The sequence below is a fragment of the Notamacropus eugenii genome, chromosome 4, assembly GCF_028372415.1.
Source record: "Notamacropus eugenii isolate mMacEug1 chromosome 4, mMacEug1.pri_v2, whole genome shotgun sequence".
NCBI classification, from domain to species: Eukaryota; Metazoa; Chordata; class Mammalia; order Diprotodontia; family Macropodidae; genus Notamacropus; species Notamacropus eugenii.
The window spans coordinates 19,812,830-19,839,002 of record NC_092875.1 but is presented as its reverse complement, the minus strand read 5'-3'; the positions used below and the strand labels follow the sequence as shown (position 1 = coordinate 19,839,002).

The window sequence follows — 26,173 nt, the reverse complement described above, 5'->3', positions numbered from 1 at the left end:
GGGACTCCGGGAGCGGCGTGGGCGCGCGGGGATGACGTCAGTGGCAGCGCCATGGCGGCGGCCGCAGCCGGCGACTGGAAGACAGTGCCGAAGCGCAGGGGGAGGCGCCCGAAGCCGGCCGGGGCGGGCGCGGCCCCCGTAGCCCCGGAGGCGGGAGGGGACGGCGGCGTGGTGCGGAGGCGGGTGTGCGAGGCCCGGTGAGCGCGGAAGGAGCCCCGGCGCGCGGAGGGGAAACTGAGGGCCTGGGGGCCCGGGACGGCGCAGGCGCAGGCGCGCGGCAGGACTTGAACCCGAAGCCCGCGCCCGCCCGAGCTGCCGCAAATGGGAAAAGAGGGGCCTGAGTTGGAGTGCGGCCCCGGACCCCAGCGTGGGCCCGTTGGCCTCAGGCCCCTCCTCTCTAAAGTGGGATAACCGTTTACCTCCCGGGGTCGCTGCGAGGCTCGGTGAGGTGCACCGTTCCTGGCACACAGTAGGCGCTTAATCAGTGCTTATTCCTCCCACCCCCTCGGAGCCCCTCCCAGCTCTCCCTTTTTTGTGCCACGACCCCCGTGTCAGCGCGTGAAATAAAACTCATGGGGCGCAGAGGAAGCCCATTATATGTGGACAAGGTCCCGATCCCCGTCCAGAAGCCGGCGGGGGCATCCCCCCGAAACTGGAGGGGAACCCCGACTCTGGTCTGCTGATCTCCCAGGGACTCTACTGGTCCTGTGGACTCTGGGCTGAGGAAAAGGAAATAGACAGCTCCATGCCCAGCTCAAGCCCTTATTAAGTGCCTGCGGGGTGCCGGTGCTGGGCAGCCACGGGGAGGGGGAAGGCCTGGGCATGGACTAGGCATGGAATGGCAGCTGGGCCTCGAGGCAGCCAGCTGGGGAGCGCTCCCACCCCAGGAAGTGGCCCCGGTCTGCAGCTCAGCCTCCATCTCAAAGTAAAGACCCCAGGCTCGCTCTTGCACAGCCACACCAGGCCTCCCTTGCTGCCCGTCCTCTGTGTCCACAAGCCGCTCAGGCCTGGCCTTCCCAAGCGGGTCTCTTGTTATAGGCCAACAGGGGTTGTGGTCTCAGCTTCTTACCCACATTTTCCAAACTTTAAATCTCCCCCCAGACAGCCTGGATCCCTCTTCTTCCTATAGTCCAGGAGAATCCTGATAAAAGTTCCCACTCCTGGCAACTTAAGGTGATGGTGAGCAAGTGTGCACACCCACAGTGAGGAGAGCTGATGCTGCAGCTCCTGAGAGCCAGCCTCCCTGCCGGCCCTGGGGGGGAAGTGACTTCTCAGACCTCTCCTGAGAGAATAGGCCCTAACGGGAAGGAATAGGGTGGAAAGAAGTGTTGGGGTGCTTGTCTTGGGCTCTGCTCTCCAGCCAGACAAGATGGGGGATTCATGCAGCATTGAAAAGGAAGGAGCAATAATGACTATTTATATTTAACAGGGACGACCTGCTAATTTCTGATCTCTGGCATCTGACAGAGGGTGAGTAATATGCCATTCATCCCTGAGTACAGAAGGAAAGCAAACCAAGGCATCGCTGGGCCTGGATGAAAACAGTTGTTAAGGCTTCTCTTTGTCTGTGTCCTTATCCTTAAGAAAATAACATTTCATGAACTTAGTACTGATTAAACATAAGCCCATAGTCATTCAAAGGTCAGTCTAGCTATCCACAATGGAAAAAGAAAGTCTAAGAAATCATTCGTTTCTCAGATACATGGGCCAACCAAATGATTCTGTCCATCAGTGCCTATATCTTCAGTAGGTGCAGCATAGAAAATTAACTGTGTAGTTCATAATTGAACAGATCTGGCTGAATCAACAATCAGGAAATTATACATGACTTCTTTTTTACCATTCCCCCAATGGTGCTAAATTGGTGTCAGGAACATTATTTGGGAAGAATAATGCATGGTAGGTGCGTGGTTTGTTATACTTTTAGCAACTACTTATGTGCAAGAAGCGGCGTTAAGACATTATTCATGATGTGATCAGAGAGCTGGCCATGTCATGAGTCAAAGGGTATTAGATGCCTGCATAGTCTTCAGTAAATATGAAAGAATAAGAGAAGGGCCAAAGACACCATATTAGGTGACTCCTATGGAAGATGTATAGAAAGAAGGGGGCAAAAGAAAACTATTCAACTGTATAGTCCCCTTGACTCAGTGATAGAGGTCCACATGTATAAAAATATTTACAGCAGCTCCTTTTGTGGTAGCAAAAAATTGGAAACTGAGGGAATGCCTATCAACTGGGGAGTAGCTGAACAAGTTATCATATGTAAAGGGGATGGAGTACTATTGTGCTGTAAGAAATGAGGAAGGGGATGGTTTCAGGGGAACCTGGAAAGACTGGTATGAACTGACGCAGAATCAGAACAATTTCTACAATAACGACAATACTGTAAAGAGAATCAGTTATGAAAGACTTAATAACTCTGCTGAAGGCAGTGACCAACCACAGTCACAAAGTACTCATAATGAAGCACACTAGTTACCTCCACATGGAGAGCTAATGGACTCAAAGCATATTTTCTCTTTCTTTTTCTTGCTTTTTAAAAAATAGCAGTAATACAAAAATTTGTTTTGCACCTATACATATTTGTAATGGATTTTATTTTTCTTGCCTTCTCAACAGGTAGGGGAGGGGAAGGGAAGAAGAGGGAGAAAATCTGAAACTGAAAGTAATACAATTGAATTCTTAAGAAACAAAATTAAAAATTTTAAAAAGAAAGCTATGGGCAAGAATCACCAAAGAGAACAAGGCATGGAGGATGATGGGATTTAGAGCTGGAAGAAGCCTCAGAAGCCATCTAGTCCAGCTCTCACGTCTGGAATAGGGAAAGGGGTAGCTCGAGGTCACAGGCAGTAGGGATCAGAGGTGGGCTTTGCCACCTGATGTTCCGACTCTTGAGCAGAGAAGCTGAGCTGCACCAGTAGAGGGAGCATCCACAGAGATTGCGGATAGATTGGCATGGCCAGCGAACAGAGACGACATGCAAATTCACAAAAGATTTAATGTAGACAAAAGCATCATCATTTGTTAAAAGTAAAAATGAAAGAATGACGGGCTTCACGTGTTCGTTTTCCGTAAATCAAGAGATAAGGTTGGAAATTCATTCTTGGAGACCTGGGGGCACCTTGTTCCTCAGGAGTGGGCTGCTTTCCAAGATCCCCCTTCCTAGCCTGTTCCACGCTCCTGCTACCTACCCTGAAACTGACCATTCCACTTACAGAAGTGATCCATCTTTTGCCCAAGCTAAAGAACACTGATGTTAAAACTCCGTAGAGTAGTTAGGCACAGTCGTTTACTTATTAATAGTCTTGATTTCTGAGAAGTGGTATGTGCATGTCTCTTTTTTCATCACTGTATCCACATACAAAGTGTAGGCACTAAATGTTGCTTTAACTGAATTGCATTCTTTTAGAAGGAAGCCTCCCAACAGAAGTAGGATAGGGTTTTTGCCAGTACAGAGCCATTCACTGTAACAACTCATTAGGTGTTTATACTGCTTGTAGGCTCTGTTAGGTGTGGAAGAGGGGAACCTGGTGACGGTTATCCAGGAAAACCTTTTAAGCAGAAATCAGTCTTAATACGTTTCTTCCTTTCAAACCCTTGATAATCTGACTTGTGATATCAAACTACCTCTCCTATTGGAATTTTGTCTTTTGATATGCAAGGAATCATCCAGAAGCATCTTACTAAACCTCTGGAACAACTACAGGACGTTAGGGAGCCCATTTCGGAAGCTCTTGACCACCTCCACCTTGAACCATCACAGCACCCAGCTGAGGCACCCAATTCCAACTTGAGGGAAGACTCATTGAAAAGGACAAGCCATTTTAAGTGTGTTTGCTATGGAATTGGGAAGTTTGCTTCATGTGTAATAGCCCGCAATCAACTAGCATTTTTACTTCTCTTTTTGGAGAAGTTAGAGGTAAGGACAATAAGGATACTAGAAAAGGAAATCAAAATGGAAAGGCCTGGCGAGCTCCAAAGCATTGCATTTTTCTTTCTTGTGCAGATTCCCAGAAATCACTGCTGTATATTTGATCCTCTCTTTAATGAAATTGAAATTTCAGTTCTTAATACCCTTGGTCTGACTGTTCTCAGTGAGAATGAGGTAAGATTTTAAGAGTTAAAATGTGCCAGGAGCTTAGCATAGATCCTGTCACTTGTGAAGGGATGACTTTGAAACACCCTGGTGGAGCTCTCTACACTCAGTCTCCCAGAGTCTTTGACCAGTCGTATTGGACTGGTAGGATGTGTCAGGTTCTATCATGCTAGCATGGCCTTCACAGACCCAAGGTCCCCTCTACACCACCAGAATTCAGAGGACCATAGTGGAGGGTGGGATGCTTCTCAGTCTTCTAGGTACTTTGTATGTACCCATTCGAAGGTGTTAGACATATGGATGACTTCCCAGAGGGTGGGATGCTTCTCAGTCTTCTAGGTACTTTGTATGTACCCATTCGAAGGTGTTAGACATATGGATGACTTCCCAGTGCCCCCACCAGTGGTTTAGTGGCCCGAGTTTCAATATAAGTTTGACCCCACTGAACTAATGACATCCATGATGGACTCAGGTCAAATTCCTATATTGATCTGGATTGGAGCAGTTTCTCTGGAGCCTATCAATCTGCATTCTGCCAGTTACATCATTGCCAAATTTGTCCATAGGAAGGAAAACGGAGTATTTGTGATGAAGCCACCATTTTTTACATGATCCACTGTGGAACAGCTCTGTATAACAATCTGCTATGGAGTAACTGGTCAGTCGACTCCCTTTCCAAGATGATGATCATTGGAAATAGTTTCAAAGGAATTGAAGGAAAGTAAGTGCCTGAAATAATCCATGTAAGATTTTTGTTAAAGTTCACTTTCAGCCTTTTCAGATTACCCTGGATTGATTTAGAGCATTTCCATCTTCCCACCCCAGGCCTTCTGTTACTTTTCTCTTAGAATGTGTGTTAAAAAGGCAAACCAAGAAAACAAGCCCCAGATATTTGGTTAAGATGAGATAAAACATGAGGAAACTGGAGAATCCACACCAAGTAAAATGGTTGTTGTTACAGGGAGTGCATCTGTTTGGTTAATTTGTAAAAGGTTTAAACAGTTGCTGCAGTCAGGCTCTGATGTTACAGCCACATACATTGGATCAGTACCTTCCCGGTACCACCATCCACCCGGGCTCAGCATTGGCTCATGAAGACTCTCCTTCCTAAGCCATAACGTCCTGAAACATTAGAACAGGAAGGGTGGAAGCTGCAGAGGCAAATATAGGCTTGACTAAAGGAAAACCAATAAAGAGCCATTCCAGAGCAGAATGGACTACCTGGGAAGAGGGTGCATGTTCCCAACCTCCCTGGAAGTCTTCAGGTAGAAGCTGGAGGAACAGCCACTGGGTGACGATGTTGTAGAAGGAATTCCATCAGGTCTGGGTCAGCCCACTTGGCCTCTGATGCTCTTTCTGGTCTGAGATTTTTTTGGCTTTGAGATCTCCTGACTTCCCTCCTTCCCAGACAAGTTTGAAGGTGTTCCGGCTAGGCATTTTAGTGAGTTCTGCCTTCAGTGTAGATATTCTTCTTGTCCATTTATTCTGCCTCGCTTCTTAATCATTGTTTTATTTCTAGGTTATTAACAAGGATTCTGCAGAAAGATTACCCTTATGTGGCAAAGGTATGTATGCTGTGTGGTGAGGCTGGGGGAACAATCTTCCTCAGTGTTTAAAAAAAATTTACATTCAAATTGTGCAGGAGAAAATAAATTAGTCTGTATTTGAAACAAGAATTAAGTAAATATATGGCTATTTTCTTAAGAAGTGATTCAGTAAATGTGATTACAATAATGGATCTATTTTAAGTCCAGTGACTCTTAGGTTGCCTCAATATCTGTTAAATTGTTTCTAATTTTTTCTCCACTCATTAAAATTATGGTCAAACATTTCCACTGTTCTTTCGACTCTTAAGGCAGGGGCAACAAAGGTTTTTGTTTTTTTTTTAATTGGAAGCAAATATCCCTTGTTTAAGTTAGAATAGAGGATTAACACTAAAAGACTAAATCCAGTATTCACCCAGAAGGGAGGGAATAAAGTTTGAGGGGCTAATTGGGTTTTTACCTCTGGATTCTTTCTAGATTTTAAAAGGAATAGAGGAAATTGAATTTCCTCAGACATTGCACTACATGGACATATTTAACGATACTGCCATCCATTGGTTTCCTTTACAAAAGTTGAAAGAGCTCCCCAGTGAAATTTGGACAATCCAAGAAGAGCCAGACTATTCAGAAGGTGAGGAGTTGGAAATCATCAGGAACCAGAGGAAGTTGACTCAGCCCTTCCCTGGACAACATTAATTCACTGTTACTGCACAATGCATAGAAGCAAAGAACCAGGAAGACCTGGGCTCGAGTTTGACCTTGGACTCGAGTTTGAACTTGGACTCACACTGAAGGACGCTGGCCAAGTTATCACCTCTCAGTTCCCCAGCAGCATCTGCAAGCTCCAGAGGCCATACGCTCTATAACCAAGGCCGAACTGGGCAGACTACAGCAGAACATCTGTGTCACTGGAAATGAAAAAAGCAGCTGATATCTTGGATAATTTCAAAGAATTCCTTGTTTCTCTTACCCAGGTAGGACTCGGGCTGGGAGAATTTAAAAGGAGGAACCATATGGCATGCCAAGTCTTCCCAACTGGGAACATATTGTCGATGTTTTATAAACTGCTCGTGGAAATAAATGCTTATGTTTCCTTTAACTGTGATGTCCTGTGTGATAGAAAGTAGCTCTTGGTTTCATGTGGACAAGAGACAATTGGGAAGGAAAGCCTGTGATTAAATTCCATCGTGGAAATGCTGGGCTGTATCCTTGTAGGTAGAAGAGGTTCATTTTTTTCCCCTCACACCATGGATGGGGAGAAGCCTGGGTAGGCAAACTCTTAGAAGGAGGAGGGCAGGAGGCTGGATTCATCTGGGCTGTAGTCTGGTGAAGATGATACCTTCAGTCCACAGTTCATGCCCACCCTCAGATGGGTTCTGGTTTAGATTAGGAAGCTTAGCCAATTCTCCTGATCACTTAACTAGATGAGTGTGGTGTGACCTTGGGCCACTAGGGCTGTCACACCTGAAGAATTATAGGACAGGAAGGAGACATCTATTCCCCTAAGACCTGGTATGGATGTGATCTGAGTCTCTCAGCCTACTGTGGGTTCAGTAGGGTTCCATAAGTTCATTTTGTAAAAGTCTTTAATACATCCTTTTTACACTCTTCCTGCTCAGGAGCCACACCCTATTTTGCCATATCAATCAGACTTTGGAGGGATGTCGGCACCCAAGTCTTCTCCCCTTGCACAAATACAACACCCCGGTCAATGTAGACTACAATCCGCCCAAAAGTATATAGTTGTTTCCCCTCATGCCTTTTTCCAATAACAGGCATGAAAACAATGTTATGTTCTTCAGCCTTTGTTTGAATGAGGTCTTTGAAGTTCATGGGCACAGTGCTGGCCGCCACCCCTATGCCTCTCTGGGCCATATTCTCTGCTTCTCGGCGCTCTTGCATGGCCTCATACTGGAAATCCTTCCTCCGCTCTGTGTGAGTCAGATATGCAATGTTTTCCCGAGCTCCAGGCTGCATGTAGGCCCCTGTGAAGAGCAGAAAAAAGTAGATATGAGGACAAGGGAGTGCTTAAGAGAAGGAGCAAACACAAAGTAATGTTTTAACCAAAGCCTGGGATTAATAAAAACATCTTAATAAACTCCATCTGTCAGTTGTTTGCAGTTCAGCTCCAAACCAAAGTCCTAAAATAAAATGCAGCCTGTACCTTTGGAAGAAATTTAAACAAATAGCCTGGAAGGTTCATATCCAATCCAAAACAAAGTCCACATGCCTAAGGGACAATCACACATGGAAGACCAAGTCGAGAGTCAGCACTCAGTAAATAATTGCTGATGGCCCTGTGCACTTCCTGAGCGGCCTAATCGGAAATGAAACTGTTGGCACTGACAGGCAGCAACACAAAGTAGAAAAGACCTGGGTTACAAAGGCTCTGACCCTCCTTGGCTGGGTGACCAGAAGCAAGTCCCCCAAAGCCCATTTCTTTAGCTACAAAACAAGGACTGCAGGTTTTATTGTGACTGTTCAGCACCATGCTTTGCAATCCAACATGCTAAGTGCCAGTTACTAATATTACAAAGAAGGTTAATCTGTGTGCTCTTATTTAACAAGTGTTAGCTTAAGGGGGGCTTTATATGTAACAAAAATTGCTTTAATATTAAGCTGCTTAATAACAAGAGCACTGAATATGGTTCAGTCAAACATGTATATGCATATGTGTACACAGGTGTGTGTGTATTTTAAAAGCAGCAGACAGGTAAAAGCCTCAGTGGGTATTCTGAGCTAGAGTCCTTCTCTTCAGAGATCTCTACAGTCAACTCCAGCTAGGACCCACTTGTAACAGCCATGTGTTTTAAGCAGCACTTTATAAAGGTTTACAAATCCAGGTGGCATACTGGTAAGCATGCCAGGCTAATTCCAGCCTCAGATACATTAGCTATATGAGTGGGAAGCCAATCCCTTAGCCTCAGTTTGCTCACCTTTAAAATGGGGAAAATAAAAGTACTTCCCTCCGAGGACTGAGGATCAAGTGAGATAATGTATATAAGCACTTTGCAAACAAAGCACTGTATTAATGATGGCTATTTTTTATCATCTTTGATCCTCACTACAACCTACATGTATCATCATGTCCCGTTTACAGACTTGCCCAAGGTTGCTCAGCCAGTGACAAGAGACAGGATTCTGAACCACGAGTCCAGTGTGACCCAAGACAGCAGAGCACAGACCAATTAAGAGAACTGGTGCAAGCTATTGAGCAGGGAAGGTCCCTGTCTCCCAGCCCATATGGCTGTCCTACGTCTCTCCACATCAAAAATCGACGCGGCTCCAGCTTGGGGACCTTCAGGCAGTGCTAAAGGTGTTCCTTAATGCTCCCTCTCCCCAGCCTTGGAGAAAAAGGGCTGATCCACTCACCAACATTGGAAGACACAGCTCTGTTCATGATGTCCAGTGCTTCATTAAATTTGTCCTTGATGGATGGATGTGCCAAAACTTGGTCTGAGAACATGGACTTCCACCCCAGGTACCATTTGGTGATTTCCTCATAATTTGGACTATTACTGAGCCAGGAGCAGAGAACCTAGCAAGGAACCAAAAATATCACCAGCATGGCCACAGACATAGACAGAACTTTCAGGCAGTACATTTCATCTCCAATCACAGCTGTACAAATAAAAGGTCAACTGAGTGACTTCAACATCTACTACTTGTCGCTAACCAAATTTCATTTTGCATCTATTCCAGACCCCTAGCCTCTAGGGTATTTTTAATTTTTCAATTAAAATGTTATTCGACATTTACTGACTCCAGGACACTTCATTCTCAGTCCTATGATCAGGTTCTTGACATTCTTTTCTGATTTTCTCTTTTTGCAGAAAATTAGGTCTTTAGTATGCTATAAACATACCTGAAGCCATTTAGGAAAGAAATGTTTCTCAAGGAGTCCTACTAGGCTGGAGACAGAGATCATCCCTTCCCAGTCAATCACCCAATAAAAAGCATCCATGTGCTGCTGGTGAGGGTTAATGATTAATTCATTAAGACACATCCCTGAAAGAGAGCAAAGAAAAATGGTGGGATGACATTAATGAAGGCTCCAATCTGACTTTGTCTGTGGGGTTCTCCAAGAAAAAGAATTAGGACTTTCAAAGACTTCCGAAGTCCATTTCTGTTAGGAGTAAAAGTCTGCTTTAAAGATCAGCTGTAAGCTCTAGATGCATCACAGTATAAACCAATTTTCTTTCAATCTAGGAATAAACAATTTCAAGATTTTTTTAAAAGTAAACAAGAAGAGGCCATAAAGTTTAAGAACTGTGATGGGTGTCCCATCCTAAGAACATTCAGAGGGAATTTGTAGGAAAAGCAAAGCAGGTGCCATTACAAGTGCAGCAGTTAGGTGGTTCATAAATGCGTGCTGGAATGAGCTGCTCTTTGGGACAAGGCCTTTGGAGCCAATTTCAGACACTGCTGCCTTCCATACTTAACAGAGATCATTTTTTCATTGGGCAGGGAACTGCACTACATGCCCCTCAGGAAGACTCCAGGATTTGGCAAAGTACCAGTTAGAAGTAGACCTTTGTGACTGATTTATGGGCAGCCTCAGCATGGAGGCAGCAGCACTGTGGGAGAAGCACTGGCTGTGAAATCCACCAGGGACCAAGTCCTATTTGCCACTGAAGCTCTGTGACTTTTGGCAAGTCACTTGAGCATTAGGAGCCTCAGTTTCCTGACTTGTAAAATCAGGTTGTCAAATCAGATGAAACATTAAATTCCCTTCCGGTTCTAATTCTACAATCCTATGAATAAGATGCAGCATCCTAGAAAATTAAGAATGAAAATCATTACAACAGTTGGCATTTATTGAATGCCTACTGTGTATCAAGCATTGTGCTAAGCACTTTGTAAACATCTCACTTGATCCTCACCACCTCGGGAGGTAGAAGTGCTACTATGATCTCTAGTTTACAACTGAGGAAATTGAAGCAAATAGGTTAAGTGACTCGTCCAATGTCACACAGCTAGTGAGTATCTGTGGTAGAATTTGAATTCAGGTCTTTCTGACTCCAGGCCCAGGCCCATATCCCCTGAGCCTCCTAGCTGCCTCTGATCTTGGAGGATGATGACAAGATGGCAGAGTAGAAGGACGGACCTGCTGTAGCTTTCCCCCCAAAGCCCATAAAATACCTGTAAAAATAACTCTAAACAAATTCTAGAGCAGTAGAAGCCACAAAATGACAGACTGAAAGTCATTTCCAGCCCAAGGCAGCCTGGTAGGCTAAGAGGAAAGGTCTATTGCACAGGGCTCAAGAGCAGAGTGCAGCCCAGTCCATGGAGCACAATCCAGCCTTGGCAGCACAGCATGGCTCAGAAAGGACTGGAGCAGGGTTCAGGGCACGGAATCATGGGTAGCAGCTGCGGCTCCCAGATTCCTCAACCCACAAACGTCAGAGACAGCTTCAAAGGTCAGTGAGAAAGCTCTTCACCTGGGTGAGAAGAGAGCAGGGTCCTGCCCTCGCCCCAGGCAGCTGCAGCATCCATTTTTGGAGCCTTTGGCCTAAAGACCCTGGGGGAATCAAGCAGCTGATCTGAATCTCAGCCCTGAGTGGCAATCCTGGAACTGCAGGTGATTGTGAAGTGGGAACCCTACTCACAGATCCTGGGCAGAAAAGCTTGTGGTTGCTCCCAGACCAGAGCGCAGGTGAGGAGAGGAGTAAACTCCTCTCCCTTCATTGTGCCACCTTGGAGGAACTGAGAACTTACAGGTCCTTAAAGTATACCCTCCACTTGACAAAGGACTCAAAAACCAAGTGACTGCCTGGGAAAATGCCCAAAAAGGTTAAAAATAAGACTATGGAAGGTTACTTTCTTGGTGAACAGGTATTTTCCTCCATCCTTTTGGATGAGGAAGAACAAAGCATACCATTAGAGGAAGACATCAAAGTCAAGGCTTCTGCATCCAAAACCTCCAAAAGGCAATGGTCCTAGGCCATGGAAGAGCTCAAAAGAGATTTTGAAAATCAAAGAGATTCTGAAAATCAAGTAAGAGAAGCAGAACAAAATTGGGAAGAGAAATGAGGGTGATGCAAGAAAATCATGCAAGAAAAGTGAGTCCAACAGCTTGCTAAAGGACACTCAAAAAAATGCTGAAGAAAATAACACCTTTAAAAATAGACTAACTCAAATGGCAAAAGAGGCCCAAAAAGCCAATGAGGAGAAGAATGTTTTAAAAAGCAGAATTAGCCAAATGGAAAAAGAGGTTCAAAAGCTCACTTAAGAAAATAGTTCTTTAAAAATGAGAATGGAGCAGATGGAAGCTAATGACTTTACGAGAAACCAAGAAATTACAAAACAAAACCAAAAGAATGAAAAAATTGAAGACAATGTGAAACATCTCATTGGAAAAACAACTCACCTGGAAAATAGGTCCAGAAGAGACAATTTAAAAATTATGGGGCTACCTGAAAGCCATGATGAAAAAAAGAGCCTAGACATCATCTTTCATGAAATTATCAAGGAAAACTTCCCTGATATTCTAGAACCAGAGGGTAAAATAAATACTGAAAGAGTTCATCAATCACCTCTTGAAAGACATCCAAAAATAAAAACTCCTAGGAATATTGTAGCCAGATTCCAGAGTTCCCAGGTCAAGAAGAAAATATTGCAAGTAGCCAGAAAGAAACAATTCTAGTAATGTGGAAATACAATCAGCATAAAACAAGATCTAGCAGCTTCTACATTAAGGGGTCAAAGGGCTTACAATATATAATATTCCAGAAGTCAAAGGAGCTAGGATTAAAACCAAGAATCAACTCCCCTGCAAAACTGAGTATAATACTTCAGGGAAAAAAATGGTCATTCAATGAAATAGAGGACGTTCAAGCATTCTTGATGAAAAGACCAGAGCTGAATAAAAAATCTGACTTTCAAACACAAGAATCAAGAGAAGCATGAAAAGGTAAACAGGAAAGAGAAATCATAAGGGACTTACTAAAGTTGAACTGCTTACATTCCTACATGGAAAGATAATATTTGTAACTCTTGAGACTTTTCTCAGTATTTGGGTAATTGGAGGGATTATATACATATGGACAGAGCGCACAGGGTGAGTTCAATAGGAAGTGATAATATCTAAAAAAATAAAATTAAAGGGTGAGAGAGGAATATATTGGGAAAAGAAAGGGAGAAATGGAATAGAGCAAATTATAAAAGAGGCAAGACAAAGCTTTTTCAATGGAGGGGGAAATAAGGGAGGTAAGAGGGAAAAAGTGAAGCTTACTCTCATCACATTTAGCTTAAGGAGGGAATAACATGCACATTCAATTTGGTATGAAAAGCTATCTTACACTACAGGAAAGTAGGGGAGAAGGGGATAAATGGGCTGTGTGGGGGATGATAGAAGGGAGGACAAATGGAAGGAGGGAGTAATTAGAAGTAAACACTTTTGGGGAGGGACAAGGACAAAAGAGAGAACAGAATAAATGTGGGACAGGATAGGATGGAGGGAAATATACTTAGTCTTTCACAACATGACTATTATGGAAGTCTTTTGCATAACTACACAGGTATAGCCTATATTAAATTGCTTGCCTTCACAGTGGGGATGTGTGGGGAGGGAGGAAGGGAGAGAAGTTGGAACTCAAAAGATTTAGGAACAAATGTTGAGAATTGATTTTGCATGCAACTGGGAAATAAGAAATACAGGTAATGGGGTATAGAAATCTATCTTGCCCAACAAGAAAAGAGAGAAGATGGGGATAAAGGGAGGTGTGTGAAAGAAGAGGACAGACTGGGGGAAGGGGCAATCAAAATGCACGGTGTCTTGGGGTGAGGGGAGGGGAGAGATGGGAAGAAAATTTGGAACTCAAAATCTTGTGGAAATGAATGCTGAAAAGTAAAAATAAATAAATAAAATACATCAAAAAGCTGCAAACAAAATATATGCCCAATTACTGGGGAATGGCTAAACAAACTAAAGCACAGAAATGTAATGTCTGACTAAAACTATGCCATAAGAGAGAATAAAGAATATTAAAAATACAGAGAAACCTAGTAAGACTTGTACAGTGATAGGGAAGAAGCCAGAACCAACATATATGATGATTACTACAATGTCAATAATGTTAGCATGTTGAGGCAGTCAATCTCGGGTCCAGGACAGTCATCAATAATAGTCATTGGCTAGAAATACCAAAGGACCCAAACTCCTGTCTAGCAGCTGATAAATTAATATGGAAAAGTGTACTAAGGCCAGGGCTTAGCATATCATCCAGCACCTAGCAGGTATTTCCTGAAGGTCAGCTGAGTGACAGTTACTACATGTACAAGGAAATGCATGTGTATTTACTAGGAAGTGTCTTTTGCGTCAGAACAAAAGACATTATTAGATTTTTTAAGGGTAAACAGTTATAACAGATGACAAGGATATCAATTCTATCATAAGCAGCAAAAATGTGGGTCAGAATACTTCCAGCTGGCCCTCTGGATCCCCTGAACAGAAGCTGTCCAAGCCAGGCCCCACCCTTCAGATCACCTCACCTAATTTGGGCACAATGTTTTTGACCATAAAAGCCTCCCACGAGCCGGGGGTAAACACATCCTTCCAGGGCTGCAGGATAAGCTTAGCTGAGGAGTCGCTGGGATGCCATTTCTGCAGAGCACTGGATAGCTTGTTCCGGATTGGGGAATACAAAGGTTCTAAGCGTGACTGCATGAGTGGAAGCCAGGGATGTATCCACGAGTGGATGGGAACTGTGTCTGTCAGAGGGTTCCAGTTCTCAACCTAGAAAACGAGCGAGACAGAACATTAACTGGAGGGGAAATTGCCCCTGTATTTAAAAGGGCCATTTCGCCATCACTCCAAGAAGGGAAGGCCGGGCACTCCTGTCACACAAGTGTGGGTGGAGGGGAACGGCACTGCTTCTGTTTTTGGGCAAGCTGGGGGCCACCATGAACTTGCCTTTTTCCCCTCCATCAAAAATTTCTGCCCTGTACTCACAGTAATCCTTACAATCATACCAAAAAGCACACCATCATTCTACAGGTCACATCATGGGGAAAGGGCAAGGCTGGATATTTCAACAAGTCCTTCCACACCCCCACCTAAGGCCAGCCATGGATAAGGCCCTGCCCCAAGTGCCAGAGGAGACAAAGATGAATAAGACACAGCCCCTGTTGCCCCTTCTTGGTCCTAGATAATAAGACTACAGTTCCTGTTACCTGCCCTGCCTCCTCTGCTCCCAGGGCAATCTGGGGGCCCAGATAAGGAAGCTCAGATCATAGAGAAGGGCTAACCAGGCGCACTCTAAGAGTCCAAGGGATAGAGAGGTCACCATGGCCTGTTGAAGGACAGGGAAGCCTCAAGGAAGAGAGAGAGGAGGAAGGGACATTCGAGGCCTGGGACCAGCATGAGTAGACAATGAGGAGGTAGAAGACTACAAGACAGACAGTCACTCAGAAGAGTGGCCCAAGGGCTGGGAAAAGGCCCTGAATGCAGGATTGAGGTCTGTGAACTGTTTCTGTCTGCCAGTGGGGAGTGACAGAAAATTTCCCCATGGAACAATGACAGAATCACCATGCTTTAGAAAGAGGAATCTTGTGGTATGTGTGGGATGAGTGAAAGGGGAGAGCGCCTGAGGGAGAAGCCAATGAGGAGGTTATCCTAACAACCTAAACATGCAAGATTTAGGGCATGCAATAGGTGGGGGCAGTGAGCACACCAGGAGATGAATGACATGAGAGATCCCCAGCCACAATTGGCAGTGTTCTCAGTGCTGCCAGACAGGCATCCTCCAGGTGAGGAGCAGGCAAGCCTGTCCTGAAGGTCCCTGTGGATGCCCAATCACTGTACCTCCTTCTGCAGTTTGGGAAAAATGAGCTGGTCCAGTATGTTATCCAGGATCCACACAGGAATGATATGGACCCAACTATCCAAAAAGTCCACCATTGGGTCACAGTTCCTCGGCTGCCACTGAGTTACGATATTTCGAACAAAAGGCATCCACATTTCCCAGATGAGCCTAGAAAGTCAGAAAGGGGAGTAAATTACACAGAATTAGGAGAAAGCCCATGGCCGCCTCTCTGAAAACAGATGGCCATCAATAGCAGCAATCTTTCACCTTTAGGGAATGTCAACAGCTCGCATACACACAGCACATGGCAGTTCATGAAATGGGGCTATGGGAGGGCAATAGATTTATGCTAATTTTACTCCTGGTACCAACTAAGTGCTAGACACTGGGCCAGAAAGGCAAATACAAAGAATGGGACAGTCCCTGCTCACAAGCATCTGAACTAAAGAGAAGACAAGTTTGTATAAAATGACAGACAGTATAAACATAAAGTTTATGCAAGGTGGTTTGGAAGATCGCCCTTATGGGAATCAGAAGAGGATTTATGCAGATGGACTAGAGATCCATCTTACAGGGCATTCCAGGTCCAGGGCATGGAGACAGGAGGTGGAAAGTCACACTTGTGAAGAACACAGAGAAGCTGCTTGGCAGGATCCCAGAGTACAGGAAGTGGAGTCATGCCCAATGAGGCTAGAGCCAGGTTGGACAGGGCTTTAAAAGCTAAGCAGAAGAATTCCTTCTGAGTTGATTTAGGCAATGGGAAGTCACTGGAGGTGATTGAGGAGGGCTCAGGTAGCCAGGTCTGCATTTACAGGGAAGATTACATTGGCAGTCATGTATAGGTGGACGAGCACAGGGAGAAACTTGATGCAGTGAGATCAACGAAGAGGCCACTGCAGTAGGTGATAATGACTACATGAATTAAGGCAAAAGTTCTGAGAATGGAGGGGAGTCAGAGGTGAGAGATGTAGAAATAGCAAGATGTGGCAAAAGTGCAGGGAGGGAGAGTGGGAAGTCCAGGATAAGTCTGAGGCTAAGAATCGAGGAGTCTAGAAGAATAATATGACCCTCAACAGAGACAGGGAAGTTTGAAGAAGAGGAGGAGGGGGAACCTGCGGCCTTGAGGCCACATGTGCCCTTTTAGGTCCTCAAGTGCAGCCCTTTGACTGAAAGCCCTTTGAGACTTGTACTGTGAACTTAGGAATCAGTCAAAGGCCCACACTCGAGGACTTAGAGGGTCATATTTGGTCTTGAAACTGCAGGTTCCCAGTCCCTGATGGAAAGATAATGGGTTGAGTTCTGGAAATGGTGAACTTTGGATCTCTGGAACATCTAGTTTGGAATATAAAATGAGCCACAGGTGATGGGCCTGGGGCCGCACAGAGGTAACAGTTAATCCCATGGCAGATGATGAGGTTCTTAGGAGAGTACAGATCAAGGATTCCTAACCTGGGCCCATGGATGGATTTTAAGGGATTTGTGGATTTTTTTAAAAAATACGGTGATTTCTTCATTATAATTGTTTTCCTTTTTAATCCTATATATTTTATTTTGTGATTTTTAAAAAACTTAAAAAATATTCTTCTGAGATGTTTATTGTTGTTGATTTAAGAATACGCCAGGGGTTTTACCTGAGTGCCAAAGGGGTCATGAGACTGAACAGAGGGAGGGCAAGAAGTCCCTGTGCAGCAGGACTGACCCTTGGGGAACACCTGGAGTTAGGGAGCATGAGACAGATGCTGACCCAGCAAAGGAGAATGAGAAAAGGCAGTGAGGAGACAGGGAGGAGGCAAACCAGGAGAGGCCCAGAGAGGAGAGAGGATTCAGGAGGAAAGATTGATCAACAAGGTCAAAAGCAGGAGAGAGGTCGAGAAGGATGAGTAATGAGAGAAGACAGGGGTTTGGCGATCCAGACATCACTAGTAACTCTGGAGAGCACTTTCAGGTGAGCAATGACATCCAAAACCAAGTGAGTAAAGGCTGTGGATTGAAGATAAGGACAGGAGTGAAGGCAGTGAATGAAGACTGCTTCTCAAGCGGTTTGGCAGAGCCAGGACTACAGCCAGCCTTCTGACTACATGCTGAGGGTCCTTTCCATAATACAACAAGCATTCTTGTCCACTATCCCCAGCCCAATTCTGATCTCTAAAAGCACAGCTGCAAGGGAAACTGGTGCTTGCACCTGCCCCATCACAGGACAGCTGGACTAGGATGCAGAGCTCAGTATCCTGAGCATTCCCAAGAGGCTGCCAGGAAGCAGTGCCGTGCCAGTGTCACCTGTGGAAAGCATCAGCTGCGAGGTCTTGACCCCCATGGGACAGGATCTGATCGTTCTCCAAAAGGCTCTTCCACTTGGCAATGATGCCAGTGCCATAGGTGCAGTCCTAAACACAAAAACACACATGGTCACTTCTGAGAACTCAGGACATCTGCTGCCCCTGCAGCCCCTTCTGAATCAAATCAAACCTCTTCCCCAGCAAGGGCACCCCTACAGCTGCTTAAGTCTCCGAGCCCTCTCCCTTGAATAGCACTGACCTTCAGGGGATCCCAGTCCTTGAAGTAGTCCTTCATGAGCGGGTAGACAATAGCCACGGCCAGGTCCACACGGTCAGACATGCGGTACTCCTCGTAGTACTTATCCTGGAGAGTCTCAAATATCTTGGCACACTCATCCAGTGTGAGTGGATCACTGCAGTCAGGCTGCATCCTTCGCTCACACTCTTCCACCATCTCCAAGACTTTGCTGAGGTTGGTGATCACTGTCTCCTCATGGGACAGCACCTCTGACATCTTCTCCAGCTCATGAGTCAGGTTGACGACCATGTCTCTCTCATACTGCAGCTGCCGGTCATTCTGGATGATCTCCTGCTCTGTGATGTCGATGAGGAGCTGGAGGTTGTGCTCCAGCTCAGGGAGGGCAAAGGCCTGTGGCTTGGCATCTTTGCCAGGCAGTGGCAGCTGCTGCTGCTGGACACCATCCTCAGGGATGTTATGCTTGTGGCTGATCTGGCTGTAGCTGTAATAGACCTTCTGCTCCCGGCCTGTCATGTCAATCACCTGGTAGGCCACAAGAAGAAAGGAGGGGATTAGCGACAAAGCCCCTCCAAGTGGGATGACACTCCATCCCCCTGCTGCCCCAGGGTGCTTGTCTCCTGAATATCTTCTGAGGCACAGAGAGGACAGCTACAAATGGAGGAGGGGAGTATGCTGGAAAGACATTTGGACTAGAAAATAGGAGACCTAGGTGCTAATCCTAGCTGGCTCAGTCCTTCACAACCATGACTGGGGCCAACCCTTAGCATCTTCATGTGTGAAATGGAGAGGACCCCATTTGGACCATCTATCCTGTAGTAATGCTGCGTAAACGTGTGTCTTCATGTCTCAGATTTAGGACTGGAGAAGACCTGGGCCAAACCCTCATTGGACATATGAGGTGCCAGCTGTGCAGAAGGGAGGTAACCTGCTTGGTGATGAGCTAGGGACATGCCAGGCACTGTCTCAGACATGAGGTCTGGCTTCTGCTATGAAGTCCAGCATGGATCCCAGCTATGGGCACCGGCCAAAGCTTCTCAGCTACACAGCTTGATTAGCAGGTCTCTCTGGGAATATATATCTGGTTAATACCCACTGAGCTCTGTGAAGCCCTGGAGGACTCCGCAGACATAGCCCCTGGTCTTCTGATGCCTCTGAGAGAGAATCCAGCAGACAGCCTACTGGGGCCAGGACTGAAGTCGGGCATGCTGGGAAATTTCTCCACTATTTTATCATTCTTCAGAAGGAACAACAGCCCAAATCCAAGACTCCTTCCGAATGAAACAGCCAGTTTTCCATTTTAAAAAGTTACCTGCTTTCTGTTAAATAACAATCTCCAATTTCAAGTGGGAATATGCTATGAATTGTCACTGCTGTGTACAAATCTATGGATTGATGAATCACAGAGACCACCTGACTGCTGGACAGCTCCACTCAATCTCTTGCTGCTGCCAGAAGAACAAGGCTCATCTTGATTCCAAAGGGCAGACTCCTGAAGGTAGCTCTCATGCCCCTCCCCCAATCCACTCTTCTCTAGGCTAAAGCCCCACAATGAGACACAGAGCTCGTTCTAAACAATCTCAGGAGGTGCCAAGTTTCAGAATTCACTGTACCTTAACCTGGGAAAGCTCCTTCTGAGGAGCAGAGAGTTTCTTGCCAACCCTGCCTTTTGCCTTCAATTCTTCAACTGTCTTGTAGGAATATTTGGGTTTCTTCTTGCCCCCACTGGGATCTTTCCGCCACTGGCTGAGCTCCTTCTGGAACTCCTGAGAAAAGTGATAAGGTCAATCCAGAAAAGGAAAGGACCGATTCATAACATGATATTTATTGTCAGAGTCTGCTAGAAAAGATTCAGCCTCCATTAGTAACATTCCCTGACCTACTGTATCCTAAAAAACAAACCAGGAAATGCTGGCAGTGTATGCCCCAGAGGAGCAGAAATCATCCTCACACAGCCACTTGTATCACATGCCATCAAATCCAACAAGAATCAGGGAACAGCATGTTATGCTGACAGCTTTTTTAGAAAGGAAACTGAGACAAAGACAGTTTGCAGACAAATCCTGGCAAGCCAAGATTTTGTTGACAATCAAGTCTTGCTCACTGTTCAGCAGAAGCCAAAAGGTTTACAACCTAATGACTAAACTCACAGAATCAGGGAAATCCACGGTTCCTTTCCCTGGTGGCACGGCAGATAAAGCCAAGATACTCAGGGCCAGCTCCACGGAAGGGCCAACTGCCTCCCTCCTGCCCCAGGGCAAGCCAGTCCTCCCAAGTTACCTCCTCGGCCTCTTCTTCTGAGTCAACCACAGGGAAATCTTGCACTGACTGAGTGGTCCGTTCTGAGCCATATGCACCAACAGCACCTTTTCCTTTTCTCTGCTTGGCTTCGATTGGATTAATGATACCTACCAAAAAGCACACAGGATGTTGGCTTGGTGACATGGTTAAGCACAGGGCCCTACTTATTCATGAATGCCAAATCCTGGAGCCCTCTAACTTTAAAGAAGAAAAGGGGCAGCTAGGTGACTCAGTGGATAGAACACCAGCCCTGGAGTCAGGAAGAACTGAATTCAAATCCAGCCTCAGATACTTACTAGCTGTGTGACCCTAGAGAAGTTACTATACCCCAACTGCAAAGAAGAGGAGAAAGGAGGGAGGAGGAGGAGGAAAATGAGGCAGAGGAAGGGAAAGGAGGGGAAGGGGAAGGAAGAGTGATTCAGAGTTCTCAGAATGCTGGGATTGAAAGGGACCTCCCAGACCACCCAATCCCAGGAGCACAGGCCCAGGAGGTACCAGGCAGCATCATTTTAAAGAAGAAACTAAAGCCCAACGAGAGAAAGTGAATGACAGTGGGGAACAGAAGCTAGGTTTCCTGGCTCCCAACTCAATGGAGTTTATATTCCCAGGGTCAGAGAACAGAGGAAGAAATGGAGCAGTGGGGACAGAAAGTTAGTCTAAGGTAGGAAGATGTGGGTTCAAGTCACAACTCACTCACCCTCTCACACCTTCAGGCAACTCTCTATGACTCAGTTTTAGAGAAGCTGCCAACCTGCGTTCATGAAAACAATAGCTAGCAATTATATCGTGCTTAAGATTTGTAAAAAGCTTTACATGTTTTTTTCTTTTTCTCCTTACAACGTCCTTGTAAAGTAGGTGTGATTATCATCCCCATTTTACAGATGAGGAAAATAAGGCTAAGAGAAAGGTTAAGTGACTTGCCCAGGGCCCATGTCATTGTTATGTGTCTGAGACAAGATCTGAACTCAAGTCTTCCTGACTGTGCCTCCTTGCTGCTGGGAGAGGGCGTTCCTACCCAAAGCTCTCTATATAAACAACACAACAATCCAGTCCAAAAACAAAACAGAATAAAACAATTTTACCACAGCAACCTCGGACAAAAAGAGTGCTTCCAAGTTCGGACACAGTAAGGAGATCCCTATGAGGTCACAAAGCCCTGCCCCTCCTCATCTGGAAGTGCTCTTTCTCCTCCCCAAGATGTCCTCTCCCTATTTCACCAATCACAGCCTAACTTGTATTTGAGCTTCTCCTCCAAGCAGATGGCAAGCTCCCTGGAGGCAGGCACTTTGGTGTTTCTCACCTCTGTGTCCCCAGGACACTGGTAAGAGGAGGTGCTTAATGAACGTCTACTGAACTAAGAAACCTCCGTAAAGATAGGAATTTCCATATGAATTAATAGTGGGAGAATGTTAGCTGCTAAAGCAGTTTCTGCGATAGCAAATTCTATAACTTCCCGCATGTGGCCTAACTCAGCATTTGCAATAATTCAGACAGAATATGTACTAGATTAAAGCAAACAAACCAACCTATGGCCCAGACAGTGAACTTTCATGTTGCTAATGCCCCATGCAACTGCTCTCATAAAATAATTCAGGCAGTTCAGCGCAGTGGCCTGAAGACCAGCCTTGGGACCTGCAGGTCCTGGCTCCCAGTCTTGCGTTGACACATCCTGGCTGGGCACTGTGGGCAAGCTGCTGAACCTCTCAGTGCATGAGGCAATTGTACCATGCAGATAAGTGGTGAATGGCCACCAGTGGAGGGCATTTCCCTCCTGGAGATTCCTACACTGAAGAAATCGCAAATCAGGACCCAGCCAAAAAGATTTTTACCACAGTTCATTGCAATTACAATGAAGAAAATTTTTCATTGACTTTGTTTCACTTATAAGTACCCATAATGGGGGGAGTTAGGTGGTACAGTGGACAGAGCACCAGGTCTGGAGTTAGGAAGACCTGAGTTCAAACCCAGCCTCAGACACTTACTAGTTGGGTGACCCTGGGCAAGTCACTTCACCCTGTTTGCCTCAGTTTCCTCATCTGTCAAATGAACTGGAAAAGGAAATGGCAAAATGCTCCAACATCCATGCTAAGGACACCCCAAATGGGGTCACAGAGAGTAGGATACAACTGAAAAATGACTGAACAACAACAAGATACAGTAACAATTTAATCTTTTATACAATCAATACTTAGAAGTAATCAAAGTGGCTTTTTTTAAACCTAGGATTTCCATAATACAGATAGGTTTCTCTCCTGGCCTTATTCTAAATTAACAATGTCACAATATTTATTCTATAAATACATTCACCTAATTCTCTTTCTAGAGTCTCCATCTCCAAACATATTTCAATGCCGCATTCCAGTAAAAATTAAAAAGGGAAAGAAAAAACTATTGATTTCCAAATGCACTCCCCAATTGACTTATTTCATACCTTGTGCATTTTTCCCAAGGCCCTTTCCTGGGACATAACCCATCTTCTGCAAAAGCTTCTGTCCTATGCCTTTGGTGTGCCTCTCCCAGCTGCCGAAGTCTGTAAAAGATTTGGCTCCACCTACAAATCCTTTCTGGCTAGGTTTAAAATTGCCACCCTGATGAGAGAATAAAGAACATAAGAAAATTGAAAGGTCTAGCAGTGACTGAACATTCAGAGAAGTTCTGCTTGAACCAAAAATTTATTTGCAATATATAATGGAGAATTAGGGAGAAATGTAGTTGGATTCCTTAAAACTCCACAAACTGTAAGGGACCTCATAGGAATAAAACCTGGTGCATCTTTATCCCAACCTCCTCTGCCCTCCAGGTTTGATGATGAGCACCTAGATAACCTGGAAGCCTGAGCTGAGGGGCTCTTAGCTCGAAGTTGTGTTATGTGCATGCGCCCTCTGAGAGTGTGCGAACCTTCCCAACTCTCAGGCAAAACCTTACTGTTTTTAACTTCTTTGGTCCAAAATCTTTAGGAAAGTCTTCCTGCTTAACAGGCTTTTCCTCTTCATCTGAATCCTCCTCATCTGCTTCCTCGGCAGCTTTCTTCAGTCCAGCACTAATGAAATTCACGGGCGCAGAAAAGTCTCGGGAGCTGTAAACACCAACACACCACAAAGGAGGAGATTGTAAAGACAGCTCTCAGAGAAGCCTCTTCAGCTGACAGGTGCCACTGCTATCATAGATGAGGAAAAGTTGTGCAGGAAATGTACCAACACAGTGCTACAAGGGATTCACTTTAAAAGATCATTAACTGATATGAATCCAAGGATATGAACCCAAGGACTGTCAAATGTAACTCAGACATCTGCAGTCTGGAAAATAGACATCTGAAGCACAACGAGCACAGCTCAAGTTCAAAAAACTCTAAGTCTCTGCCCCAGATGCAAATGCAAGCCTCACAAATTATAATTTTAGTTAAAAGAATCAAAGATCCAAAGGATTTGTGTTCATTTAATCTTCTTTACTAAACATTCCACTTTACCAAGTCATTCCACTGGCTACTGTTACACTCAAAAAAACCAAAACACAACATATATTTAAATGGCCATGGCAGCAAGAGTAGTCAAATGAAAAGAATCTTCTGGAACAAAACCACTGACAAAGAAAGCAGAGCCATATCTAACAAGTCATATGGGGAAATGATTATGCCAATAATATATATTATGTGGAAAATGCTAGAAAACGGCATGTCCATGAAATCAATAACATGATAACTCAAGGGTTTAAGAAATTAATGCATTAAAAATATGATAGTGATTTTAAAATAGTCTACTTCAGGGATACTTTAGAAGATGTCATTTCTGACTCACTGCCAGGAGAATCCTTAGCCCTCTGGAAGTCATTCTCCAAACCCTCACCTTGTTACCATTTATAACTAATTACACACATCGGTGAGAAAGTCAATTAATACTTTCTCCCCTTCCTCAAATTACACTTCTCTATCTGTATGTACTTGTTGCATGCGCCCACAGAACTTATGTTCCCTAATGGAAGGAACTACCTCCCCTGCCACTTTTCTTGGCATCTCCAGCACCTCACACAATTCCTTGAATAGCTGGTCCTTAATAGAAGCTGAATGAATGAATGAATGCTGCTCAGGATCTGTAAGATGATGGTATTTAGTCTGGGTCTCTACGGACCCTTCTAGTTTAAATGGTCTATATACCTACTGATAGATTCATAATCTATGGTTACAGGACTGAGTACACACCAAGTCTTTACCGCAACATGAACATGCTCTTTTCAGCAGAGCCCAATGACCAATGATGATAATGTATACATTAGGGAATGATGACCTGCCCAGAGCTGAAAGGCTGTCCTCAAGTGGTACAACACATTCTCTCCTGAAGGAAAAACTGAATGCCCAGAGGTGACAGAAGTACACGTGGCTACATCTAATTCCCTCCTGGCTGCACCCAGAAGCAGCCAGCCCTGTCCGGTGAATCCCACTACCGTTTGCCTCCAAAGCTGGGTCGCTCATCTTCAAGGTCGCGCTCGGCCCACACTCCATATGTGGCCTCCTCTTTGGTTTGCCAATGACGCTGACGGTTCGGATTGAATTCATTCTGGAGGTCCCAGTCCGTGATCTCAAAGTTCTCCATCTCATCTTCTTCTTCATCAATGGCTCCTTCGCCCTCTCGGTAGAGATGAGACAGCGACATGGTGGCAACTCTGGTGGAGAAAGGGAGACAGGGATGAAAAGGGCAAGATCTCACTACAAACCTCCAGCCCGAATCCTGTCTACCGGGCCAACAACAAATGACCATCTGGCTGCCTGTGAAGAAAGATCCTGATAAAAAAACTATTGATCTCCTACTGCCAGACAGTTCTCATTAGTAGGAAGTGCTTTCTATGTCCAGCTGAAGCCTGCCTTCTCATACCTCCCGTTCACTGGAAATAGCTGTGCCCTCAAAGGCCAAAAGAGAAATAAAATTTAAGTCTGATGTCTCTTCCCCTGTAAGAGAAGGTAAAATATTTGGAGATACCAACCACGCTCCCTTTCCACCCGGATAATCAAATACTTCAGTCTTGCCCAACCTTAGGACCTCAATAAACCGGAGGCCCGTTAGTGAGCTCGCTGTTCTGAAAAGTTACTAACACCGGCCACAAACGAAGCAGGAGGCACTTGGGGAGCCCCATCCAGGGACGAGGCTCCCCGAAGAGCTGGGGGACGGCGGGTACAGCGGGGAAAGCGCCGGAGTTAGGGGGAAGGAACACGCCTCGTTCTGCGAAGGGGACACCGAGGAATAAAGCGCGGACCCCGGCCCGGCTCGGCGGGGACGGTGATCGGGCCACTCCAGGAAGGCCCCCGGGAAGCCGGGCTAAGGAGCCGGGGAGCGCTGCCCTCGCCCGCTGCTCGTGCGGCTACGGAGGGTCTAATGAAGCGGGGAGGCCTCCGCCTCCGGCAGCCTCCGCTCCCGGGCTCGTCCTCCGTAACGGGCAGGAGGCCCGGCCGGCTGGGTGACCCTGGCCGAGTCCCTCGCCGACCGCCTCGGCACCGCCGCGAGCGTTCTAAGGGGTCTCCCGGCTCTGACACCCGCGCCGGGCGCCTCCAAGGCGCCTTCATCCAGGACCCCGGCCGGATGACCCGGGGCCGGGTGGGGGGTCGGGCCTGCGGCCTTCGGCTGCTCCGACACCCCCGTTCTGGGCTCCCTCCCAGCTCTGACGGGCCGGCCGCGGGGTCCCGAGGGCACAGCGCCGGCGATGCCCCCCCCAGGGCCCCTTCCTTCCCTCTCCGGGCGGGGTTTGGGGTCGCCCTCACCTCTCGGGGACCCGGGTCGGGCCTCGGAGCGTCCTCGCCGCGCTGTCACCGCCGCCGGCGCCTCCCGAGCCGCCTCTCACCTCGAGCAGCGCCTAGGGGTCCGCGCGAGCCCGCCGGCGGCCAAACGAAGCCGAGCCTGGCGCGC

At 46.0% G+C, this 26,173-nt stretch overlaps 2 protein-coding genes across 4 annotated transcripts; one reads left to right on the top strand and one right to left on the bottom strand.

Moving 5' to 3' along the window:
* Positions 1 to 17: 17 nt before the first annotated feature.
* Positions 18 to 9,401, top strand: SRRD (SRR1 domain containing). Of its 3 annotated transcripts, none has more exons than XM_072600099.1 (7): positions 18 to 197; positions 1,430 to 1,470; positions 3,666 to 3,922; positions 4,010 to 4,108; positions 4,666 to 4,820; positions 5,619 to 5,664; positions 6,217 to 6,742. In XM_072600099.1, the coding sequence occupies exons 1-7, from the start codon at positions 52 to 54 to the stop codon at positions 6,337 to 6,339; spliced, it is 867 nt and encodes a 288-aa protein (XP_072456200.1). In that variant the 5' UTR covers positions 18 to 51; the 3' UTR covers positions 6,340 to 6,742. The 3 variants fall into 3 exon arrangements, 2 of the variants coding, with proteins under 2 accessions (XP_072456200.1, XP_072456199.1); XR_011965277.1 differs by adding an exon at positions 8,744 to 9,401 and having other exon boundaries at positions 19 to 197; positions 3,666 to 4,108; positions 6,121 to 6,617; XM_072600098.1 differs by having other exon boundaries at positions 21 to 197; positions 6,121 to 6,742.
* TFIP11 (tuftelin interacting protein 11) lies at positions 2,984 to 26,173 on the bottom strand. Its single transcript, XM_072600090.1, has 13 exons — positions 26,029 to 26,173; positions 24,720 to 24,938; positions 23,208 to 23,358; positions 22,714 to 22,870; positions 20,262 to 20,389; positions 19,595 to 19,747; positions 17,985 to 18,506; positions 17,727 to 17,833; positions 15,449 to 15,617; positions 14,137 to 14,380; positions 9,509 to 9,651; positions 9,016 to 9,181; positions 2,984 to 7,628 (listed from the first exon to the last, which is right to left on the bottom strand). The coding sequence occupies exons 2-13, from the start codon at positions 24,926 to 24,928 to the stop codon at positions 7,273 to 7,275; spliced, it is 2,505 nt and encodes an 834-aa protein (XP_072456191.1). The 5' UTR covers positions 24,929 to 24,938; positions 26,029 to 26,173; the 3' UTR covers positions 2,984 to 7,272.

Excerpts from the sequence above, each read along its gene's own strand:
- SRRD (XM_072600098.1), top strand. The coding sequence starts at position 52 with ATGGCGGCGGCCGCAGCCGGCGACTGGAAGACAGTGCCGAAGCGCAGG. Across the intron at positions 198-1,429 it reads AGGCGGGTGTGCGAGGCCCG|GGACGACCTGCTAATTTCTG; the intron begins GTGAGCGCGGAA and ends TATATTTAACAG. Across the intron at positions 3,923-4,009 it reads TCTTTTTGGAGAAGTTAGAG|ATTCCCAGAAATCACTGCTG; the intron begins GTAAGGACAATA and ends TTTCTTGTGCAG.
- TFIP11 (XM_072600090.1), bottom strand. The coding sequence starts at position 24,928 with ATGTCGCTGTCTCATCTCTACCGAGAGGGCGAAGGAGCCATTGATGAA. Across the intron at positions 22,871-23,207 it reads GACCAAAGAAGTTAAAAACA|GGTGGCAATTTTAAACCTAG; the intron begins GTAAGGTTTTGC and ends TTCTCTCATCAG. Across the intron at positions 18,507-19,594 it reads AGGAGCTTTCCCAGGTTAAG|GTGATTGACATGACAGGCCG; the intron begins GTACAGTGAATT and ends GTGGCCTACCAG.